Below are 26,249 nucleotides of genomic sequence, written 5' to 3'. Positions count from 1 at the left end.
GTTGTGCCACTGTTGTACAAACAGCCTTTTTTCTGTCTGATAACTTTTTGTTCTCCCAGACATTTGAAGCTTTGGAAACGTTTACACTAAACTGAGCTCGACTCTGCCGCAGCTGTGATTGCCTAAAACTGTCTTGCTGACAATCAAAACATTGCAACCAATGTCAAATTTGAAACGGTGAACTTACCCAAGAATCTCAAAGACAAATGTACAAAATCTGTATAAAGAATTCAAGTTGAGTTTCACTTATTTTAAGGGTCACAATCCTTAATTTGTATTGCTTGTGAACTGCAACAGCTCCACCTGTTCCTGCAATGCTTCACACAGAACGTTCACAAATCAGATGGAAGTCCTTTCAAGGAAACTGGAAGAGTGAGTTTCACACAGTATTCTTTTGTTGTAAATACTAGAAAGGTACATTTGACAATTTTTGTGTGGAATTTTGTTGTTTCAGGTACAGCAAAGTAAGTCACACCTGTCTTTTTATCACCTAGTATTAGGAAAAGTGCTATACGGATTAAGAAGTTCACGGAGTGCTTCTTTCAGGCTGTGGCAAACATCCAGCTGAAATGAGACGAGAGTTGTTTGTTCAGCTGAGCGTTTTATCAGATCTACAATCCTTGCTGTAAAGGACACCTGAAGCCAGAGCTAGTGGGATTATGAAGAATCCTTAAACCTTTGTAAGCGCTCGGGTAAACACATCTGCAGCCAACAGAGGCAGACTCAGCTTTGCTATCAGGCTTTGGTGTGTGGTTGTAGCACATTTACACAAATCCTACATTTTGCTTTTTTTGTACCGAGCTTTAATCTCTTACCTGGAGCAAAAGCAGCCAGGTAGAACATCAGACCCAGTAAAACCAGCCAGGAGTAGGAGGTGGGGCAGTAGTTGTAGGCCCAGTAGGTGTGATCTCTCATCAGGGTGGAGTTGGAGCATCTGGAGGAGATAAATCTCAGTTCAAGGTGAAGTCTGTCATTTAATTTTCTCATTCGAATCATAAGTTTTTTTGTTTTTTTTCTGCCACAGCGCAGCATCCACACTGAGCATCCTGTGACTCACCTGCCCCATGCTGCGTGCTCGGTGGAGGCCTTATTGACGGGAACGCAGGAGGAGGTGAGTAGCGCCGAGCTGTTCTCACTGTAACAGAATCCACATCCGGGGTCCAGCATGCACGGCTCACACAGCCTGAGAGCCAAACACAGACGCATTAGTTATAATTTATCTCAAAAAAAAAAAAAAAATCAATGAAACAGCATGTAAGCTCCTGAAACCACATTCCTTCACTTTTTATTACAGTTTTTTGGTTTTGTACTGAAGAAAACTGATACGCTTATTTTGAAAGTTTGAGTTGAAAATGCACTTATCCACCTACTTCATGCTACTTGATGGAGTTATGACAGAAATCAGCTTCCCACGCATTTAATTGAGACTTCCCTCATTACCCAAATGACTTTAATGTTCCTCACATACTGGAAGTAGTAAATCAAAATTAAGAGCAAAATACTCTTCGTGTAGGATTCACTATCAGTTGCATCTTTTTCCACTCTTTCCCCTCACGTCATGTTTTATAAGTGATGAGTTTTTGGATCAGCAGTTCACATTGTAAGAGGGTTTCAAATGCTTCGTCTCTGAGATGTGAAATTCTCACAAGGCTGTGCCATGTTTTCCCAGCAGTTCCATCAAGTTTGATGTTTTTGCACCTAATGAAGCGCATGGAATGTGCGTTTTGTTTCAGAGGTCTATTTTTACAGCCTGTGTACGAGACACCTTTCTCTTATTACACACTGAGGTCAAGGACTGAAATAAATGGCAGGTATTTGCAAGTCAATAATGTGGAAAAGGGAAGAGAGAGATGCAGCAGCGGAGCTTTAGCTGAGATTCAGACAACGCAATTTAAAAAATGTCTCATGGAAATATACAATGATCAGGCTTAACGTTAAAACTAGTAACAGTTGAAGTCAATGACATTACCAGGTTTGAAATACATTTTTTTTAGAACTAGAAACTCCATAAACAGGAAGAAAGGTTGGATTTTTAGCTTTCCAACAGTCCTTGAACTATTCATCTGTGTCATACAATCCATTGGAAAAATTACCTAAATCTGTGCATAAATTCCTAATATTTCATCAAAAATAACTTCATTCTGCATGTCTAATTTAAATATTTGCCAAAAATAAAGCCTGTGCACTAAACAGATTTTCTAAAAGACTAATACATCTGCACTTCTTGGCACAACTGTGACACCATTAGTGACTCAGCTGTAAGAGAAAAAATTTTGTTTACCTTGGTTGTTTTTTTAATTTTTTTTTTTTTTTTTTTTGCCCTTTTGTTGACTTTATTAGACAGGTTAGTAAAGAGGCAGACAGAAAAGTAGGGAGAAGAATGGGAAGAAGACCTGCAGCAAAGGGTCCTGAGCTGGAATTGAACCCAGGCTGCTATGTCGGAGACTATAGCCCCTGTTAACGGGTCGCCTGCTCAGTCAGCTCAGCTACCTGTGCATCCCTACTTTTGTTGTTTTTTATGATCTATGGCATTAGAATGTTCTTATACAGCACATAAGACATTTCTGAGTTCTGTCTACTTCCAGCCATGGCTGTGCCGTTTCCATAGAGGTGCAGGACTTTCTATTGCAGTAAATAATGAGCCCCCTGCAAGTAAAGATATGACGGGAGCAACGGCCAGAAACTGCTTGAGGTGCAGAGGGTTAATCATCTCATTACAATGCAATGCTCTGCTGAGAAACCTTGGGTCTTGACATTTAAGCGGATGTTTCTTTGACACGTAACACCTACATAAACATTGAGACAGACCAAACACACACTAATAGCAACAGCCTCCAAATCAAGACCATGCAATCTGCCACACCACAAGAACTACTCAGGTGTGGTTTGAGTAGTTACCCAAGGCGTGGTTCCAGCTTCCAAACTCAAATGAAGCAGACGGGAACACACCCTCCACTTGCTTGATCTCCTTTTTGGTGCAAGGAGTCAAATCCTGCATACATCCAACTTCTTAAAAAGCAGTCATTCCCTCATATATTCATCAGCTCTGCATCGATTTACTCAAAAGGTCAACGTTTCGGTTCCAAGGACCTTTCTCAAGACCTGTCAATCATAACGTGGCATTAAATACAGCCCATAATACCGCTCATAATTAGACAGTCCACAGCTGTGGTGGAGGTGTATCCTACACACTCAAGATTCCCCCAAAGCACATCTCTAATCTTCTTGATCTCACCAAAAGGAAAACACCTCTTCAAAGCAGCAGCATATGTACATATTACAAGACATAACCCACATCTGCAATGCAAATGCCTCTTGTGTTCCCACAAACTCAAACTTTTCCAAATGCACTGCTATGACCTAGCTCACTGGAGGAAAGGGAAGTAACAAATAAACAAGGAGATGGTCACAGTGAACCTAAGTTGATTGTGATTTTAATGAGAAGTAGGTCTTTTGGGTTAACTAAAAAAAAAATCGACCCAGATTACATAGAGAAGAACAGAGGGCGATGGATGCAACTCAAAAAAGAAATTAGTATAAACAAAAGAAGAACTTCTAACTATAAGGTTCATGCTCACCTGCCTCATTTGTTTTCACCATGCAAGAACTCCAAAATCAAATGATGTGCTGCCTTACCTGCACCCAGCAGCCAAAAGAAAAGTAACAGGTGGGAGTAGCATCCATTAACATGATGTGTAGACAGTTATTTGGTCTGCAATTTAACAAGTTATACTTGTTAAACCCCTTAATTTAGCCCAACATTCAGCGACAAGTGTCTCATGCACTCAGCCAAAAGTTTCTCAGAATAAAGTTGAAGAAACACAAAATAAAGAGACACAAAGGCAAACTGCTCACGCCAAATCAAAGCCGCTCAGAGCTACAAAAGCTGGCTTTGATGATGAACACAGCTTGATTAGAGAACAATGCTGGGGTCTAATCAGTAGAAGTAGGAGGGTAGGGAGTGGGCAAAGCAACAGGCTGAGCAGGGTCTAAGTGCAGGAACCAATCTGGGACAGAGGCTTGCACATCCTAGTTTCCATATAAAACCTGGAAAAAGTTATTTACACTAAAAGGGAAAAGGATTGCAATGACCCAGGAAATATAGATAAAAAAACAACTAAAGAGTGCCCATGATACATGTATCATGGGATACTCGTATATCTGGTAGCGATGCTGGCTGAGTGTCCCTAGAAGGATTCACAGCATTCAAAACAATAAAATAGATAATATATATATAGAAGGAGAGAGGACAGACACTGATTGTGCACAGACCCACACAGAAACCAGAAAAGCCCATGTCTATACAGGATATCATCACAAAAATACTTTTTTGTAGAATATTTGTCCATGAAACTCAGTAAAAAAGTCATTCAGTCCATTTTATTCTGCTTATCTGAAGTCGAGTCATCGTGATCGCAGGTTATGGAGGGCACTTCAGGCATCCCTCTACCAAGTAATGTTTTAGTTTTTTCTGGGGGATCCCAAGGTGTTACCAGGCCAGATGAGATATATAGTCACTCCAATGATTTCTAGGTCTGCACTGGAGCCTCCTCCTAGTAGGGCATGCCTAGAAAACCTCAAAAGGAAGGTGTCCATCAGACTCCCTAATCAGATGGCCAAAGCACCTCAGTTGGCTCCTTTTAAAGAGAAGAAGGAGCAACTCTGAGCTCTCTCTGAATATCTGAGCAACTGAACCCTGCCAGTCTATAGAAGAAACTCATTTCAGCACCAAGTATCCATAACTTCATGCTTTCAATCATTAGCCAGAGCTCATGACTACAGGTGAAGATTGAAACGTAGATTGATTGTTAAATCAAGAGGTTGCGTTGGATTACTTTAACAGGTCTTCTTAAGCAAATTTAACTGGCCTCCAGCCTCTCCTAGATCTCAACGTGATCAAGTATCCAGGGGATGTACCAGATCCAGAGAGGCCCCACCCTGCAACTCATAGGACCCAAAGAATCCGCTCCCAATGTTCCAGTGCCAGACACTGCCGGACACCTTAAGAGGCCCCAGGTCCATGACATATGCTGTTTTGGCATCACAAGGGGCACCTACTCAGTATTAGGTAAGTGGTTTTTAATGTGGCTAATTAGTGCAAATTCCACAATTATGTATCACATTTGGACATCTACGTGAGTTTTCTCTTGTCCATAAAGTACAAAAGCCGAAATAAAATATCATTCTGTTCCAAAACACACCGAAGAGAGAAAGGGATGGTACAGTTTGTTCAGTGTTTTGTACTGCTGTCTTGCTAATGGATGTGGGGGTAACCCTTCATATGTACCCTAGTACAGTTTCTACACCACAATACAGGAACAGTGATGCCTCTTCCTTTCAATCTCAACCCCTGAGGGAGCTGGTACTTTGGTAAATGTAGTATAAACCTCAGTACTTTAATGTCATGTATTATGTCCATACTTATTCTTAGGGATGATAACAGTTAACAGTTTTCAACCAAAACACTCCAGTGGGTACAGTAACTCACACAGAGCTTCAGTCATCATATTGCAGGCCAGTGTCTGTTCCATTCAAAAGCCGAATGGATTTTGAGTGTTTTTTTTTTCACTCCAGGAATGAAACAAAGAAGCTCATGCTGGCTCGTCATAGTCAAACGTCATTCAGAATATACGTCCTTAAATGGGACGTCCCATCCACGGTAAGAGCCCAGCGGCAGCTCCGACACTCTCCTGATGCTGCTGTGGTCAGCGATGGGATGTGTGGGAGCAAAGTGAACTCAATGAAGTCATTCTAGTGTGGTAAAAGCACTCATCTCTTCAAATTACCCCAGTGTTTGTGCGGTACCGTGCGTTATGGTGTGTGGGCGCTGGACAGTGAGTCCATTAGGCGTTGTTTGTCGTTATGATGAAAGACCGACGCTACGCATGAGTTTCATCTTGTGTCGGTGTAAGTGAGAGTAAATTGGGACATAGAGGCATCTGATCTCTGCCTCACATGAAAACACACTCAGGCTCAGTGTGTGTGTGTTTGCTCTTTGTTTGCTGAGGAAGACAATGAAGTGAATTGTGGCCGCTTTTGGATGGGGACGACATAGCCATGAACAGTATTTACTCAGTCATCTCCATGACGACCCTTTGTTTTATTCAGTTGTTAATAAATCACCCAGAGACCAGAGGAAACACAAGGATAAATGTGTGCTGAATATAATGACTGAGGTCTTTTGGAATACAATACCACATATTCAATATGCAGTCTATGTTATGAGCTGATCTTCCGGGTGGGTAAAGATTACTAATTTGGCCTTCAGCTATGCTCTTCATATACAGCATAACATTGCAGTACATAGTAACACATTACAGTGATGTGATGTGTACAATTTGAAGTTCAGTATCTACATTACAGTCACTCTATTCACCTATCCATTTTCTTCTGCTTGTCCAGAGTTGAGTTGCGGTTGCAGATCAAGCAACATTCTCCCTCTTCTGGGCTGATCTTAAGGTGTTCCCAGGTCAGATGAGAAAATGTATTCTTTCCAACAAGTTCTGGTTCTACCTCGATATCTTCTCCCAGCTCCCAGAAAATCTCCAAATGAAGCCACCTATGCATCCTAATGTCGAAAACTTCAGTTTTAGCTCAGCTCCACTGGCTTCCCATTCACTGTCAGAATTGTTTTTAAGATTTTACTGCTTGTTTTTAAAGTGTTAAATGGGTTGGTATCTTCTTATTGATCTGAGCATGTGCATTCTCCAGTTTTAGCAGTGAGGTTGGCCAATCAGATGATCTTTAAAGTTTCCAAATGACAGTGCCTTTTCTGTGGCTGTGTCCAGTCTGTGGAATCGCTTACCTGCTCAAATTAGAAGTGCTCGGTCTCTTGATACCTTCAAGTACTGCCTGAAGAGCTGTGTGTACTCTCTAGCTTTTAACTAAAGTTGATCTTTGACACCTGGATATATTGTCTTGCTCTGCATATTTTCTTTCTATTTTGAATTTGTAAAGCACTTTGGTCACTCTTGGTTGTTTTCAAATGTGCTACATATATAAAGCTGACTTGACTTGCACTTCTTCCCGATGTCCTAGCTCTCAAAGGCTGAGCCCGAGAACCCCGTGGAGGAAAACCATTTTGGCTGCTTGTATACATATCCTCATTCTTTCCATCACTACCCAGAGCTCTTGACCACATGTGAGGGTTGGAAAGAAGATTAACCTTTTTTTTTTTTCCCAGACAGAAACCCAAGACCTCAGACTTGGAGGTTCTGACTCTAAGCTGCTTCATACTCGGTTGCAAAAAACGTTGGAGGTTTTGGCATAACTAAGCCAACAGAATAACATCATCTGCAAAAAGCAAACGTGCAACTCTAAAGTCCCCAAATTGGAGACCCTCCCCACTTCGGTTGCACCTTAAGATCCTTTCCATTACTATCAGTAAATGGATTGAAGATAAGAGGCAAATCTGGCCCCAAATTAAGCAACAAATCTTAATATTTGTGAAACTGGAACCAATTTTGCATGAAAAATGACAATTTGCAATAGTTGTCACTTAATTTTCTGTCAGTTGTCAGAAGCCATATATACAGTTTTTAAGTAATAATAAAATATATTTGCTCTTCAGATGTCTTGTAGCTCAAAATCTTGATTTGCAGTATACCTGAAATTTGCGCTTAACTCCAGTACGAGTAAATATACGTAGTTACATTCCACAAGATCATATAAAAACTTTTTCAAATAGTATTATTGAAAGTTAACTAATATACAAGTAACTTCTCCATCAAAACTGATGCTGGCATTAATTTTAACCCTGAGTCTGAATATGTGTTTGGAAACTATTGAAATCTGAATTAATGTATGTGTGAAAACCTGCAAGAACTTCACCACAAATATCCTTTCGGGAGAGTTTTATCCTCTGAAGCTCTCAACTACTGAGTGCGCTCGGCTGCACTCTGAATTGATACTCTGATACTGCAAAATGCTGAGAGAAGAACAGAAGTGCTCTGAGGTGAGCAGCGCTTTTCTCATGCCGACACCCTCATGCTATTTTTTAGCTTTCATTTTACATGTTTCATTAGCAAATCATGACTGAGCACTGCAGGTATTCATCCAAGCCTTTGCATAGTGTTACAAATAGTGAAGAGTGACACTTCATTATCATCAGAAGACACTTAAAGACTGAATCACTGCATCTTAACATTGTAAAGCTCCTTTTTCCAACACAAATCTTCACTCACACCTACTTCACATATCAATTTTATGTCCTGAGCTCTTTATAATGGCCCTTATTTTGATCCTAACTTAAGGGTATGTAATAATTATTGTGCAGTAAGTGCCTTGCTGTAAGGACATGATAAATAGTTTTTCACATGTGTGTGTTAACTCACTGGTACTTGGAGCAGGTAGAGTTGGCCATGGCTGGGTCTAATGGGTGGAAGGTGACGGGAGGAGTGTGTTGGGCCGAAATCAGAAAACCAACGGCCAACAGACTCAAACTCAAACATGTGCCTGTCAGAAAAACAAATAACACACACAAAAATTAACCATTAGTGTTGTTCCTCAATGTGGGCGTATTGAGATCATTATTGACAAAATTCTGACAAAAGGTCAACATCTGACAGCAAGCGTGCCAGAAAAAATCTGTTGAAAAATAGTAAGAACAGCAAAAAAAAAAAAAACAACCCTGAAAATATCTGTAAAACAATTATCCTATTTAAACACACTGAAATACTGTAGTTTTTTCATCACGCAATTTACTATTTGTAAAGATAATTTATTTTTGATGTGGATATTACGTATGTTTTTGTCTTTTTTTAACTAGTATTTTTTCAGTGATTTTACTAGAAATCTGTAAAATCTGTAAAATGACAGTTTAAAGAAGTTATTTACTATTTGTGAATCCCTAATACACATTTTTCTCTTTCAAATATGTACCAGTTATATACAAATTTACTATTTTTCTTTTTTCTTTCAAAAAACTAATATTTTTATATAATAAATATTTGATATTTTTGCTGGTTTAAATACAGCAACAAAAAATGCAGGACTTTTACTGTCAAATGTACATTTGGAAAAATTTATGTTTTTAATTTAGACATTATGTAAAATTCTGACTTTGTTTTTTTTTAACAATGACACAAACTGGGACTACGCTTTTTTCTTTTTCGTTTTTACAAGATATTATCTGTAATTTAGTGTTGAAAAAATGTATAAAATACTCTGAATTTTTCAATCCTAAATATACATATTACATTTATTATCTTTCAAATAATGGAAAATATTTGTGAATAAATGTTTTTTTTCTAATTGAAATCCATAACAAAAAATTAAAATTAAAAGAAAAAGGAGGCGGGCTAAAAGGTTGTCTTTCAAATAACTCTGGAGCAACTGGGTAGGTATACAACCAATCAGTGCAACGAATAGGCTGACGTAGTTCCTAGAGCGCCGGATTGTGGCTAAGTCCCATTAGCTTCCCAACCAGCGGAGCCAATTGGTGTATTAAGGATTTGCCATATCCCGTCGGCATAAGTCCAAATACGTCTTTCTTCTCAATGAAACACTTCAGTGCCGTCCTTTGTTTATCTTTCAAGTTGAATTTTAGCTTCAAATCTTTAAGGTCTGTGGCCAAAGCCGAGTCGAAAGATAACTGTTTATTGTGCGTCGGTTGTTTCTGTCAGAATCGTCACGCCTCTGTCGTCACTTAGTTACGCCCGCCTTCTGATTCTACACTTCATGGTGATTGGTCCGGCCAATTTTAGGAGAATCCAGCCTCGAGCCTTATGGAGGGTAACTTGACCCACCCTGGCAGAGAATTAAATTCGTTGCCATGGGTTGTCTAGCGCGGCTAGGCTATAAAAATCCAGAATTTTAAAGTGAACATATTTTACAGTTTGTGCCTTTATATCTGTAATTTAAAAAAACAAGGGAAACATGTACAATAACAACACTAAAAATTCATTAATTTTCCCTTGTGTCTTACCGATGATGCTGCCCAAGGTGAGCCTCCTGCGCCCGACTCTCTCCACCAACCAGACTCCCAGCAGAGTAAACAGGAAGTTGGTGAGGGTGGTGAGTCCGGCCAGCCAGATTGCCAGTCTGTCATCCCGTACTCCTGACATCTGCAGGATGGTGGCGCTGTAGTACCTGTGGGACACAAAGACAATATGTCAAGTCTAATACTGGACAACCCCAATAGTAAAAATGTATACAAGAATAATAATTCAGAAACAAGAATAATCCCTCAGAACAGCTGCTTTTAAGTGTTGTACAACTGAGACAAGTGGGTAAAAGGGGAATTGTGCTTTTGTAGTGTCAGCTCCAAGACTCATCTTTCAGTGAAGTGCTTATTTTTGAAAAAAATCTCAAGTTTTCTCATCTCATGTTTTTCCATGGCTTTTGGTTACTCTTAGTGGTGCTTTTGTGTGCATTTCACTCACATTTTACACTGTTTTCTGTACTTATCTCTGATCTACTCTAAACACAGCCTGCAGTTCAACCTACCTCAGCAAAAAAAGGTCCTTAAATTTTTCTCAAGTGACTGTTTGCCACAGCTGAATCAGTCATGGTGCCCTGGTTGCGCCAAGAGGTGGAGATTTTTTAGTTTTTTACGGAATCTGGCAAAACCGAATGATTTATTTTTAGCAAATTTTTTAAACGAGACATGTAGAATAAAGTGAATATGATGAAATATCTCGATTTTTAAGCTTAAATTTAGGTAATTTTCTCACCATAACTAAAGTCGCATGAGAAATTGAAGGACAGTTGAATAGTAGAGAACAAAAAGCTGGATTTTTTTTTCTTGCTTTTACATTTTCTGGAACAGATAAATGACGTAATTTCGGAGATTTAAAGAAATACATACATGCCAGTGAAGATATTTTCACTGCTAACAACTAAATAAACATGTTTTCAGGAAAACCACACAGTATTCTGGAAAAATATACATAAATATGAAACTGAAAAATATATAAATTTCTGCAAACATTCGTCAAGACAAGACAACAAATGAATCAGGACCTCTCTTCTAAAGAGCCAACAGCCTCTCCGCTTGAGAGACAAATAATCTCTTAACATCGTCTCTCACAGAGTAATTAGCTATGTAGGCAGATTACCTAAAATCATCATTAACAATACAAACACCTGCAGGAGACGATGTCCAAACGTGCACCTGCAGACGGTGTCGATATGTATGTAATGGAGACAGAAAAACACACCGTCACCCGCGATGTACACAAACAAAGAAGACAGAAACTCTGAGAGGCTGCAGCACAAAGAAAGAAATATTCATTAAGGAAAAAGCCGAAATAAAACGTCTCCGTGTCTCTACAGAATATTTCTTTTCATCTCTTCAAAAGCGTAGTTATCTCTCTGCTGCTCTCATTCCCTCGTCGTCCCCAAAACAAAGAAATGCAATTGAGGGATTTGCATAATAACACTTTACTTATTTTTGCTGTTTTGTTTCGAACAGACACAGAAACTCTCTCTAAAAGCTTGACCTGCAGTCGGATGAGGGGTAAAAGTTTTTGCAAACTTAAATGCATGTTCTGATGATGTATGTGCACACACAGGCTGAAATAAAAACACACCAACGCGCAAGAAATGAGCTGGTTTTGGAGCAGCAGCGGGAGTAAAAGCACTATTTCTGTTCTCAGCAGTGCAGCCCGCTGTGTTCCATCTCCAGCCCTGCATCTGACTGATTACAGCGAATGCACACATACAAATTTGGATTTACTGGGAATAACAGCCTGCAGAAGCAAGACCCTCATCTTTCTGACCACAACGAGCGTCTCAGAAACTTTAAAAAGCCCCCAGACACCCGACGAAACCCAGAGTAGCATCGGTTTATCCAAGAAAAAAGGAGAACTCTGCGTCTCCTTGAGCAAAAACCTGTTTTCGCTTGTCGTCTGGCAGCTTAAAAATAGTGGGAGACAAACTCAAATTGCGGTACAAGAGATCAATGTACAAAGAAGTGCAGCCACAGAGTTGCTACACCGAGAAACTTCCCCGCCGATGAGGATGCATCATTATAATGGGTAAACACAGGAAGTGTTATTCTGGAGCGTCATTAAAATCCGTCAAAATGGCACCTTGTTGATTTCTGTTTGTTTCCGTGGTTGCAATTCTAAGGAATCAATCTGTTTTTTTTCTTATTTGTGGTGACACAGGCTGGCAATAAGTGTAACTTCTTGCCTCATTTGTGTTTTTCTTCAGGTTTTTCTGCAGGGCTGCGAGTCTGAAGGGTTTCAGCTGTCACTCCTGATAGAAAGTGACACCTCTCAGTCGGGAAAAACTCGCTACTTGTCAACTATTAACACCCATCAGAGGGTGACAGAAGAAACTCCAAGCAAGAGTTGAATGAAACAGTCCTCTGGGGTAGTTTCAAGTGTCCAAAAATATAGATGTTTTTTTTTTCTTCTTCTTGCTTTTTATTTGGAATCAGAGCAATGTTTGAAGAGTAGAAAGAAATAGAGACAATCGCCTTTGCAGTGGTTTTAATAAGCGGCTGCCAGCAGCGGGTCAGAGGTGAGTCTGGGCTGGATTTGGTCCAATTTACTGAACCTCCGGTTGCCGAAGTGAACAAAACTCATCTGTTTCTGTCCTGCAATAATCACATAAGCTGCACTGACAGGATGAAAATGGAAAAACGCTGCAAACTAAGCAGCCGTTCTGAGTCCCCAAACTGTGTGGATCGAAGAAATCGTTTGCCAGAAGATGGTCAGCGCTACAAAGACTGGAAAAGAAGAATATTAACCTTCAGAGCAAGAAGCACTTTCTGGGTGGGTCTTTTTTTTTTTTTTTTGCGACTGTCACATTTTTATTCACTGTGGGCTCATATTTAGCCGCAATATAAAGTCCAGCAGCACCTTTATGGAAACAGAACAACCATGACTAGAAGTAGCGAGAAGTCAGAAATGGCTTTTGTGAAGTAGTTTTAATGACATAAATCATAAAAAAATGAATTTATTTGATTAATTATAGTGCAAAAATATTTAAAAAACAAGTCATCTTGCACAATATGTTCTCGTTGCCCAGGTGTATTTAAAATACTCGGAAAAAATGGTGGCTCTACATACTATAGATAATTTACTTTTATTTATTTTCTGTCTGCTCTGTGTAAACACAGTCTGCAGTTCAGCCAATAATCCTTGAATTTTTGTGATGTGATTGTTGGTTACAGGTGAGTAACTAGTGACTTTTTGGTTGCATTGTGAGCCACAGAATTTTTTGTTTTTTTACACAATATTGTTATAGAACACTGGTAATTTTTAAATAGGAAATGTAGGGTATCGTGATTTTCCTGAAATATGACAATCTTAAAGTTAGACCTGGTTAATTTCTCTGACAGCACAACACACCACAGATTAGTAGCTGAAGAACTGGTACAAAATTTTATTTTAAAAAATAGTATTCTTTCTTTCTTTCCTTTTTTCTTTTTTTTTTTTTACAATTTCTAGCTTTGATAAATAATGCAAATTTGGCTTTTTTTAAAAGGCTTTGAGACTTAGAAGGTTAACAAGGAAGCAGCTCCATGCAGTACTATTACACATGGTCCCGCCCTTAAAAATAAACATACAGAGAAAAACTGATATCAGAACAACCTTACATAAAAGTGGCTCAATTTTGTTGACCCTCAAAACTAAAGAAAATATCTAAATTTCCCAAAATTTCAAGGCACAAACCTGCCAGCAGCTGAGTAGCTTTGCTTACCGTGTTTACTGGACAGCCACTGCATGGAAGCAGCTGTGTTATTTCCTTATATTTCCTCCATTTAGTCTTCTGTGCTTTTCATTTTAAATGTGAAATGGCTAAGAATCAGAGCAAATATTATCCTGAGCCATTTACAGATTGAAGAATACACTTTCAGATCTAGTTTGCCGTCACAAACACATTCAGTAATAAAAGCAAAAGTCAAAGAGCCATTTCAGCGTGATTAGATCTTCACATATTAAATTAGAAAAACAGAATTAGTGGGATGAGGGAGCTTTTTTCCCCACACACAAATGAAGAAAGACGAAGGTTTGTCATCTGTCTCTGTCCCAGGAGGACAAACCTCCCACTGTTTTTTACATAAGAGGCCCTGCGGAGCGTCGGTGCAAAGCAAACAAGGGAAGGTGTGATCTGGCCCCGACCCCAGTCTGAAAATGGAAACAGGGATCGTCACGCTTCAGTTCCAGACCTCTCATTCAGCATGTTAAAGGAGGGCGACAGCAAACACACACATACACATCTGGAGGGGAAAAAGATGTAGCAGGGGGGAAATAAGCAAGAAAGTGAGCTACTGATAGTCCTGTGGAGCAAATAGGAGAGGAAAGTGACAGGTGGAAGAGATAATTCTCACCAGCAGCAACACTATTACACATATCCATCTATCTATATCTTCTGCTGCTTGTATCACATCACAACCTTGTCAAGCAACAATTTGCACCTATCAGCAGCTAAAAGTGGACTGAATCAAATCCTAACAACCAGAAAATGTTACTGATTCCAGAGGTGGTTTTGGGGTTTTATTTCCCCAGAAAGCAGAAACACGGTGATTTGCAGCTGAGGAGTAAAAAACACTAAAATGAATGCAGTCCTGATTGCTGCCGCTCATTTGAAAGGATTACAGAAAATAGGCGGGTTTTTTTCCTCGACTCCCCTCTTGCTCTTTCGATCGCCTCCCGCTGCTCTCGGCCCGTTTCACATGGTGGGAGGTGGTTAAGAGGATGCCGCTGACTCACGGCTGACATTTACTGACACATTACAGGACTGTCGTGTCTCCTCACCGCTCGGCGTAAACACAGCCTGCAGTTCAGCCGAAAGGGTCACTGATGGATTCATAGAAGCAGAGAGTTGTTGTTTTTACTGAATTTGGTGGAACCTAAAATCAATTCCTACAACATTTTTCCCAACACCCACAAATGTTAGAGATATTGGGAGGGGAAATAGTGGCTCTACATACTGTAGATATTTTACTGCTTACATTTTTAATTTCAGCCAAATAGTTCCTGAATTGTTGTCATGAGACTGTCGGCCACAGCTGAGACACTACTGGCTTTTTGGTTGCACTGACGAGCACAGATGTTTATGTTTTTTTTTTTGCAGCGCAGAGTTTATTTTTGGCAATTTTTTCATGTGACATTCAAAATAAAGTGATTTTTTATTAAAATATCACAATTTTAGGGTTAGATTTCCCAAACAAAATCTAAGTTTTCCAAACAAATGAGGGTTAAAATAACCTTGTTTTAGAAGTTTTCACTTTTCTTTTAGTTTTTTACAGTTAACATGCAAATTAATCAAAATTTAATTAGAAATTGTAATACCTTCTCTGTGATTGTACTAGATGGCATCTGTAATTTAACAAATCAGGAAAATAAATTGTGTATATTTGTACTAGTAATGGCAAATATTTAAAATAATTATATTCTTGGCTAAGTTAAACACTGTATATTTTAAAGTGTAATTTTAAGGTCAAATGTTGTTAAAGAATAAAATTATATTTGTAAAAATACAGATTTATTGATGATTACAATATTTACAGTGTTGGCGCTTCTTATACAGTCGGCATGTATGATAATACTTTTTCTGCAATTTTACAAGAAGTGTACTGTATCGGTAATTTAACAAAAACAAATAAATAACAGTTGAATTTTTTTCTTTACATTTTTTAAAATAAAAATGTCTAAAATAATTATATTACTCGCTAATTTAAACAGAAAAAATTACAGTCAAATGTTCATTTAAAAAAATGAATTACTGCTTGTTAAACAGCAATTTTTTGATGTTAACATTATTTAAATTTTTGGCTTGTTTTTTTTCTGGGTTAACATGCAAACAAATGTTCTTGTATTCTGTGATTTTAAAAGATATTATCTGTAGTAATAAAACAAAACATTGAAGACCAATAAAACTGTTTAAAACTGTTGTAACAAAAACATTTTTACAGTGTAGACAAAAATGCTGTAACATACATCTACTTATTGACTGATCTAATTTTGTTTCTTAATAGTTTGGATTCAGAGACAGCTGAAGACAGACTGAAGGATGAAAACCGTAAAGCAGCAGTGAGACGAAGCGAACAAACAGAGTAAATGTGTTACTGACTGACCGACTGAGGTGTCGGAGCAGAAAAACAGAAGGAGGCAGAAAGAGCGAGAGAGCAGCCAGGAAGTGAGAAAAGGATGGAAAGGTGAGAGGAAGAAGAATGAATGGATGGAGGAAATAGAAAGGAGGGACGTGGGAGTGAAAACATGAACAAATAGACAGGAGGAGATGTGAGGATGGAGACAGATAGAGGAGAGATGGAGGTTCTCTGGGGAACTGGCCTATTTTTCAAATGAATGCATACGAAAACAGAGCGGCGATACGTTTATGATCAGGAACAAAAGCCCAAATAGGTGAACTGCAGATTGGAAGTTCTGATTCTGAACTGCACAAAGCATTAGGTGTAACTTCTGCATGTGTCTGTCATCAACTCAGAAAGAAAAACACAGTTTAACCCTCAAACCTCAAAACCCACCAATGTGCTTTAAAGACATGGCAATATTTTAAATATCAGTAAAAACTAAATTTTTTTTTCCAAATCCAAAGAGTATTGAAATGAACAGAACTGTTAGATTTTCAACTTTACAATGGTCTTTTAACTAATCATCTGTGATTCAGGAAAACAACCAAATCTAAGCTGAAAATTGAGATATTTCATCGAAATTGCTATATTTGACATAAAATTCCACAAAAATAAATGGCTAGCCCCAATAGTATTCTGACAAAATAACATTCGACTCGCTGCTCTACAAATAAAATTGAATAGACACCATTTATGAGAGCCAGAAATTGTAAAAAAGAAAAAAAATCATCAAATTTTCTTTTTAAATTGCCCTTGAACTAATCTGACACAAATCATTCTGTCATAAAAATGTCTCAATCTAGCCTTAAAATTGTAATATTTCAATACAGCTGCTTTATTTAAAATGTTATTTAAAGATTTAATAAAATACATTCCTTGCTCTAATCAGAATCAGTAAAAAAAATAAAATAAATCAACCATAAAGCCTTTAGTAAGTCAGCTGTGATCAACAGTCATTTTTAGCATTATTAAACCACTTTCATATGTAATTATATTGGTTTTACATGTAAATATAATTCAATACATATTAAAAAGCCCAAAAAATACATATGATCTCATGTGACTTTAAGAGTAAAAACTGTTCATTTTGAAATTATTAAAAATACATTTTCTTCTTTTATATAAGATGATTATTTTCCATTATTTCACAGTTATTTCTCTGGTACCCAAGCTGCTGGAAAATTAACATTCTCTCCTTTTCTGCTAGAGAAACCATAGTTTATAATAATCTTAAAAGAAAATAAATACAACAACCAGCTGCAGTTCTTGGCATTTTAAGTACATTAGTGATGACAAGAGACAGTTTGCTGGTTTTCTTTGGTCCAAATTATAACTTAACTACTTATTTAAATGTAAGTTTTGCCTTTTTAAAAATTCTACTTAATGATTTCAGAGATTTTGGCCCAATAGAGCAAATGTGACTCCATTTGTCAGACTAATTATAGGCCTTTCACATGCACACAGGTGTTTTCAATAATCACACTGCACTTCACAGCTGAGGATTATATGAGGATGCTAAACTCAGTGCCCTAACACGAATAATAGAAGTGTGAGCTCTTTAGAAATCTGAATTACCAACAGACTGAGGAAGAAGTCAAACAAGCACAGTCTGTCCTGAGATCCTGATAGGAGCTTCAATGCAACTGAGAACATCTCTGTGGGCGAAAATAACTGAAAGGGAGCAGTTTCTTTTTCTCGTCTACATTTTCCCTACATGTGTAATTTTCTGTACCAAATAAGACTGGTTGACTGTCTGAATCCAAAAATCCACCAGTGAGTTTCAAAGGTATGTCATTCTTTAAAAAAAAAACGCCAAAATGACACCATTTATCAGTGTCAGAAACACAGTCTATGGTAAAAATCCTCCAGTCCAGTCCTTGAACAAGCTGGTGTAATTGATTTTAAAGGAAGCAATGGTGTACAGTTACGATTAAGCCAAAATATGTCATAGGTGGCTGTGGTAGAGCGGGTCGTCCAATGATCAAAGGGTCGACGGGTCGATTCCCGCTCTCACCTAGTCATGTGCTGTTGTGTCCTTGGGCAAGACACTTTACCCGGCTTGCTGCTCTCACACTGGTGTATGAATGTGTGTGAATGTTGGTGGTGGTCGGAGGGGCCGTATGCGCGGATTGGCAGCCACGCTTCCGTCAGTCTGCTCCAGGGCAGCTGTGGCTACAAATGTAGCTAAATGAAGCTATAACTGACTCAGCTGCGACCAACAATCACATATAATAAAAATTAAAGTAAATTGAACTGCAGGCAGTGTCTACAAAGAGCAGATGGGAGACAAGTAAGAAAACAAAATAAGACTGTATGTAGAGAAAACATTGTTTTTCAGAATATCAGCAACACCTGTTGCCACTTGGAAAAATGCTGTACATATTTATTCCATATATTTGTTTTTTTTGTAAAATTAATAACAACAAAAATTAAACTTTTGTTTTTCTTTTTTCATTATTTGTAGAATTATATCTGTATCATATATCATCAAGTCATTTTTCGGTTCTGTCTACTTCTAGCCAAACTTGTGTTGTTTCCATGGAGGTGCAGGACTTTATATTGCAGTGAATAATGGTCCGACAGTGAGTGAAATGTGTTTTAAAAAAACGGCCACAAACTGCTTTGTTCGGAGGATTAAATGTGTGTATTAAACTAATTGTAAATGCCACTCCATCTCCAGAATAAGGATGCTTCATATATGACACCTTGATGTGAGTAATGCGTGATCGTGATGCGTTTCTCTGTGCGTGTGATTAGAGAAAAAATTACGACTATTTCTCATTAAAGAGGCCTGACTGTGACTCTGCTGGAGACGGTGGAAGAGGTTGGCATGATTAAGCTGCTTATGAATGCTTGAAAACATGCAAACACACACAGAGGCGACAACAGCAACAAAAAGAAAACAGCTCTGTGCTTTTGGATAGCATGTGCACAAAAACACGCACACAACAGGTCTGCCAGCACCTCGTGGGCCTGCCAGCGGAGTGACCATGTAAAACTGGCTTTCCGTGACATTTCCAACATGACATTTGTCTGTGGGACCATCTGTGAGGGCCAACTGGCCTGTGTCAACAGCACGACCAATCACTGGCTGCTGACAACACACACTCAGATCATATGCACTCGTATGATAGATCAATTTAGTGCCAAAATCATGCTTTTCTCATGGCATCTGTGGGATTTTTTTGTAAAATTTAACCGTGTAAGATTTGAAATAATGATTTCCACTGCTTCTTACACACTATGCACTACATACAGGACCCCTCCAATGAAAATGAAGTTTTGACCTTGTTAACGCAGGGTTTGGTTATGCCAGGAAACACAGAAGACTAGATGCTGCTGTGTACAGTTACATGATGAAAAACACAGATTCAGATTTCCCAGTTTTTGTACTGAACAAATTCGACTTCCTCTAGCGCTGTAGGTAAAGAAAATATGGCTCATGTGTCACTGTTTTTGTCACATCAACACTTTCTGCCAATTACTTTCCTGATTCTGAGAAGTTGTAATACTGTAACGAAGATGCAGATTTCCTGGGCTTCACACATAACAAATGAGACGAATAGGAGGTGAATCCTGTCAACTTGCAGGTTGAGGCTTTTGTAATCATTATTCTCACTCTAAATATGGCTGAAAACACCGATATTTCAACCACAAACTATAAATAAAGGACAGATGTAGCCACCGAAGCCACAAGGGAAGTGTATATGACCTGCATTCTGCCCAATACCCAGCAGGGGGCGAGTTTTCCGGCTGCACAAATAAGTCCAACCGTATGAATGTCTATAAGGAATTGACTATTTCTCACTTGATTTGCTACCTCAGTAAACATTATCCTAATACATTTATGAATTCAATTAGTAGTTTTAACACTTTCTGAATGCAGTATTGTGTTCATTTTGTAAATTAAGGTCCCATTTAAAGTAAAATAAATGATAAATCAAAGCATGTTTTCGGGACACAGTGCAGGGGTAACCTTTCCTGTCACATTCATCACTTGCTTTCTACATCTGATTATAAAAGACCAACATGACCATGGCCAAATTCAAAACTCAAGGCTTCAGAAAGGTAATCCACAAACCTTCAGCTGACATCACAGTCACCAGGTCCATCATTTATCAATCAATTAGACTTTGTCATGTTGGTAAAAGTCCCTCTCCAGCTTGCTACGAATTCCACTTCTCCTCCTCCATCCGCTTGCAAGTTGCTGAAGCTCAAACACACCAGCTCACCTATGACTGTTCCACACTGTAAAAAAACTCTGTGCTACACAATCGAGAGTTGTAGCATTGAAGTAATTTAAATAAATGTGTCCCACCCTGCAAGATGATGTGATTGATTCTTTAGGTTTGTTATGTATGAAACACAGGAAGTCTGAAAGCATAAATTTGAGAAAGTTGATGGTATAACGCAACTTAAAGATGGAAATGCTCAACCATGGTGCTCATGGTTCATAATACAGGACATATCTGGATTGTCATTATATTCCTTGTACATATGGATGCCACACTTTGTCATTTTCTGGACATGCACTAAATTGCTCCTATTTTTGCATCTCATGCTGTTTTTCACCACTCTGCAGGCTTTAGCACTCGTTCATCTCGGCTTTCAGTTCTTGATGCGACTCGCTGCGGGTTACAAAATGTAACAACAAGAAACAGAATAAAAGAACCGTGGGTTTTTCGTTCACTGCTCACTATTTTCTCGTCCCTTTCTCTCCATAAATCCATCTTGCTCTGCTTCTCCTGTCATCTGCTTCCATCCCTCCACGCCTTCCCCCCAACTCGTCACCATCAATGTCATCTCTCCTCGTCTTTCCTCTACTCTCCGGCTCAATTTATCTCCCTCCATCTTCTTTCCCCTCGCTGCTCTGTCAACACACTGCTGACCCGCCCTGATAACACGCACACAAACTCACCCAGCAGTGCATCCACCAGTCCACAGTGACCTTTACATGCAAGATTATGAGGCTAATTGAATCAAAACTGATCCAGCGGCTAATGGGGAGGGATGATATCTAATTTGACCCACTGCTGCACCTCATTGTTCAGCATCAGAAATGTGGATACATAAAAAGGCCCCTTTCCAGAATGTGTCCCATGTAATCTATCTGTGAAAACCATCCATGTCTGCAGGCAGACCGTCGATCAGGAAGAAACTCTTGGACAAAATAAGGCCGAAAGAAAGACGAGCAGACCAGACACGCCACCTGCCATGGCCTCTTTTTCCTGAGAGATGAATTATTGACAAATACATCTTTCATCATATAGATTTCTCTGACAGGTGAGTTTTTTTGGATGTGTGTTTTAAGGCAGAGAGGTTATTCATATAACAACCGGAGAGTCCAGAGAGAGTGTACCTGACATATGAGTTCAGATCAACCAGCTATACAGACATAGTGACCGTGTGTATGCACCTGTATACAGGATATGCAGCATATTTCCAGAGGTTTCGATGCTTTAGATCTGTGGTCTCAAAAAATGTTTAAATGTGCTGCAGACAACTCAATTTCAATGAGTCTGGCTGTTTTTGCAGTTTCACCATAAATCTAGTGTGTCACATGGTAGGTTTTTTTAAGGCTCATGGTGAACAAGAAAAGCATTTAGAGAGCGCAGTATTCCACCAAGATGTCGTTGGATCATTTCTGACGGCTGAAATCTTGAAAAAAAATGCGGAACAGAAATCGCAGCACCACAGAATCTGACCATTTAATATAGATGTAGCACAAACAAAATGACCTTTTGCTGAGCACAGGCGTGTGTTATGCATGTGTATGTTATGTACGGATACCGAATGACATGACCTAAATATGTAGCGAGCGACGGGAATTGATGGGACTCGGAAACAACCCCACAATTAATTGTTACTTGTGTAATTTCTGATGGACAAGTCCCAAAAAGTCCTCAGTGGTCGATTTTTAGTAGGATTCAAATTATGTGATCGTCAGCAGGTAGTAGATGTTGTGTTCACTTGCAGTCTTTGTTACAGTGATGCTGTGATGCTATCTCACAATGGGAAATCCTTAACAAATCAGTGGATCCAGATTTTAAGCCACATCACAGCCAAAATCTAATCAATCGGTCCTTGTGTCATTTCTGACCTTCCCTCAACATTTCATCCAAATCTGTTTGTCCATTCTTGAGTAATGTTATTAACAGACAGACAGACAGACAGACAGACAGACAGACAGACAGACAGACAGACAGACAGACAGACAGCGGAGTAAATTCCTTGGTGGAGTAATTATAATGACACAGAAGACCCTTTAACTTTTTATCTGGCACCAACTTTCATTTTGTTTAATAGGGATATTAGTTTTGAAGTAGTTCTTTAAGTCCTATGAATAAACAATTCAGCTGAGAAGGACAAATGAGCTTAATCTTTCTTGTTGAAAAAAGTCAGCTGAAGCTACATCATGATGGATTTAGGTCGTTGGATGGTCTAACTGGTCTTTAAAGGTCACCCAGGTGGTTAAAAGATTGGATTAAAAGCAGCTGCTGGTCAATGGCAGGAATCAATGCACAAACAAAAAGACCTGCTGAGCTGGACAGAGGACCACATGATCAATATCTGGTCTTCAAACTGCACCATGTTAGTATTTATAAATTTAATAAGCTCCTCTTTTCTGCATCATTACATCTAAAGCATTAAGTCCTTAATGCTACCTTTACAGAAATCAATGAAAAACACATAGATGATGTTTCCAACGAGTGATAATTACACAATATGTATGAAGCACCACACAAACATTGGAAACCAGCACAGAATCATGCCTCCTACTCTTCAGTCTGTCATCAGCATGCCAATAAATGCCTCTTATTATTAAAGGATGATCAGCTTTTTTCCCCCCTGCGAGTTTGCCCTTGGGCTGAGGACAAGTGTGGTTATTGCAGTAGACTACTTGGTGAAACTGAAATCTTAGCATCTTTGAATTAATGACACAGATGAACAATGTGGTCATGCAGCAAGAAATGTTCATCAGTCAGCCAGTGCAGTGAGTGCAGCTTTTTAATGCTAAGTTCTAACAGAGCAGCCTTGAACCAGTTCAGCAGTCTGGTTTTGTAAGATTTGTAATTTTGTGAGGCTAGTTTGTGATGCTTCTAAAATGTTTTAGATGTAGGCAATCAACACGGGACAAGGTAGCACAAAATTATTGATTCAGACACTTCATTTAGTATGTCATTTTAGATAACACATCCCTGTTGTAGCAATGCCTGGGTCAATTTTATGAACAACTGCACTGCCACTCAAAATGAAAACTTATTTTATGTAGTACCTTTAAAAACAACAAATACCCACAGTTAAAAATGAGACATATTTTAAAAAATGTCCACAATTAGCACATTTATTAGAGCAAGAAACTGCAAAAATGAAAAGAATTGTCAGATTTTCAACTTTCTGACTGTAATCAAACTAATCGTGTGACTGAGTTCTGTTGAGAAAAATAAACAAATCAAACTTAAAATTATAATATTTCACAAAAATCAATTCATTCATTAAAATAGGCACAATGGCAGGCGCAATGAATGAGGCTGAAATAATTTGTTATTATTATTATTATTGTTAAATAATATTTCAGGCTGATTGTCTGTGTCTGCCAGAAGATGTACCCCCCCCTCTATATTCCTCAGGGGATGTACTAACATCATGTGGTTTATTCTGCAGACATTTGTGATCATGTTCAGCAAAACTTGTGAATTAGAACTAGTTTCATTAATCACAGCTAAAGTTATAGGGGGATACAAATTATTTCAGCCTCATTGTCTGTGCCTGCCAGAAAATGTAGAGGTGGGATGCATCTTCTGGAAGACACAGACAATCAGCCTGAAATAATGTGTATCTACCTCATAACATGTTCTGGTAGATCCTCCTGTATCGTCATTTGTCTGTGTTGAGAATTTCTGAATAAATGCTAATAAGGTCTGATGATCAACAGAGGGGGAATTTTAAAAAACAAAACAAAAGAAAACAAAACAAAAACGCCAATATCTGAAGATTAGATATCCTGGAGGAACTGAGTCTGGCAGTGTGATAAAATGCTCACAGTGGTGTTGATTTTACTGTATCAGAAGTTGGACAGATTGCTCTAAAGATTGAATTACAGCGCGTTTGAATCTAGTTCCCACCCAGAGGGTATTGAGCCTACATTTAGTTAGCAGGGTGATCGCCTAGCAACATCACACTTTATTACGAGAAGGAAAAGACAATGTTAGGCAGCGCGATGAATACTATTAACTGGGCAACGCGCCATGTATAGCAAAAGCATTTATTTAGACAGAAATATCACGTGCTACATTACCAAACATGTTTGACAATCAAAGCATGATCGTAACAATCCACGTTTTGTTTTATTAATAAACTACGCTGATATCTAAACACACCTTCCGAATGCATGCGCGCTCCAGTGGCAGGGGATACAATTTCTATCAGGGATAACTACTTTGGCCCGACACGTGTCCTGTAAGTTTCCCACCGTTTCCGTGTAAAGTCCTGCACGTCTTCGTCCGGGACATCTGTGAGATGCATATAGCATCGTTTCGATCCTTTTTTAGTAACTTTTGAAGGCAGTTTCATTGTCTTTCTTTTCTTTTCGTCCAGATACAGTAGATGCCATGTTGTTTTGATCTGAAACCAGGGCAACGAGACTCGGCTCCTATTACTGCTGCACGCACTGCAAATCCTAGTCTGCCCGTGTAAATATCACTACGCCACAGTAAAAAAAAGACCGACACAAAAACGCTAATTATTAAAAAATGACTGGAAACGGTGAGTAGAAACTTTTTTTGGGTACTATTTAGCAATAGATATATCTTATAAAGCAGAGTTCATGTAGATCCACGTGAGTGGAACGAAATTCACTTTCTAGGCGCTTTTTCCATGGTCCCAATACAGCCCAAGACCTCTAATATCAGGTACATCTGTGCTGGCAAAGAGAGGGCATTGTGGGAGTTTAGCTAGTAAAGGTGCACCATGACAAAGTCTTCTATGAAGCTTAATGACCTCCAGCCAGAGCACATGTATTCAGTCAAGTTGAGCTCAAACAGGACATGGATTCAGCGTGTCTACGGCATACACAGCAATGAATTTCACAGCCCACATCATGTATCCTTGTCTTTGCTTGCAATATAATTGCACATCCAACAAAAGGTGTGCTGAATTTATGATATCAGCAAATTGATTAATATTGTTGAATATTTCAAATTTACAACACACATATAACAGGAGACGTAAACAAAGGCTTGGGCTGAGGTTCCTACCATACCATACCGATCAGTGAAAAATTCCCTTCATCAACCTTGATCCCAATCTAAGGATAAGGCTCAGGACATTAATAGAAATCAATGGCATGTTCATGATGATATGCCCCAGGGGTTGCATGTATGTAGTGAGCATGAAGGCACCCAGAGTAGACCCCACAGATAAGAGGAATCCTCAAGCATTACCAAGAAAGATCTGCCAGATAGAAGATAAACCAATCTAGCCTCGTCTCTGGTGCCAACGAAATTCTACAGACGGCCGATCCAGACGTTGCTGTTTAAAACTAAGCTGAGGTCAAGGAGAAATAAAATGAAGTGTCGGTTGCAAGCAGTAAATCACTGGTGAGCTTGACCAGGGCAGCGTCTGTGAGCAGAAATCTGATTGTTGCTCATAAAGGAAACCATCTGAATGGAGACAATATTTACAAATACTGATGTATGACGTAAATGTTGCAGACTAACTGGAGCATCACTCGATCACGTTACAAGTTATTTTTGGCTGCAGACATTGTTGGTATACAGAAATACTGAATGGAGGCCACAAATAACTTCACTAAAATCGTGACGTACTCGGAGAAGCTTTTGTGTTTGTAAGTGAACTCAGTCCCTTCAATAATATATGAGTCTGTAAACCAAAGAATCTAAACTATAGCTGCCCTAAGTAATGCGTAGAACGCAATTTTACCCACAAAATATTTATGTTTGATAAATATAGCTTTAACTTTGGTGCAGCTGTGGGGTTTCAGCCAATACCCTCTATGTCTTCAGACTGAATGTTGGCTGTGAATATCACAGTTCTACCAAGAAGAAGTTCATCTAAGTTTACTTGCATAAATTCATGCCATTAGGTGGAAGACTGCCACCACTGAGAGAACTCATTTGCATTCAAGCAGACCTGCATCAAGTATAAACAAGAGTGAGAAAGAACAGGCAGTGATCAA

At 38.8% G+C, this 26,249-nt stretch overlaps 1 protein-coding gene across 1 annotated transcript in view; it reads right to left on the bottom strand.

The window, feature by feature from the left end:
* LOC110968179 (proton myo-inositol cotransporter) overlaps nt 1-26,249 on the bottom strand; it is a 108,842-nt gene that overhangs the window by 4,916 nt on the left and 77,677 nt on the right. Inside the window, exons 5-8 of the mRNA XM_022218025.2 lie at nt 9,926-10,089; nt 8,334-8,454; nt 1,058-1,183; nt 816-934 (exon numbers count right to left, since the gene is read on the bottom strand). Of these exons, the coding sequence (XP_022073717.2) occupies nt 816-934; nt 1,058-1,183; nt 8,334-8,454; nt 9,926-10,089 (530 nt within the window). The remainder of the gene's footprint in view (nt 1-815; nt 935-1,057; nt 1,184-8,333; nt 8,455-9,925; nt 10,090-26,249) is intronic.

The sequence above is a fragment of the Acanthochromis polyacanthus genome, chromosome 1, assembly GCF_021347895.1.
Source record: "Acanthochromis polyacanthus isolate Apoly-LR-REF ecotype Palm Island chromosome 1, KAUST_Apoly_ChrSc, whole genome shotgun sequence".
In the NCBI taxonomy this organism is placed as follows: domain Eukaryota; kingdom Metazoa; phylum Chordata; class Actinopteri; family Pomacentridae; genus Acanthochromis; species Acanthochromis polyacanthus.
Note: the sequence above shows the minus strand (reverse complement) of the source record. Positions and strands in the feature narration are given on the sequence as shown.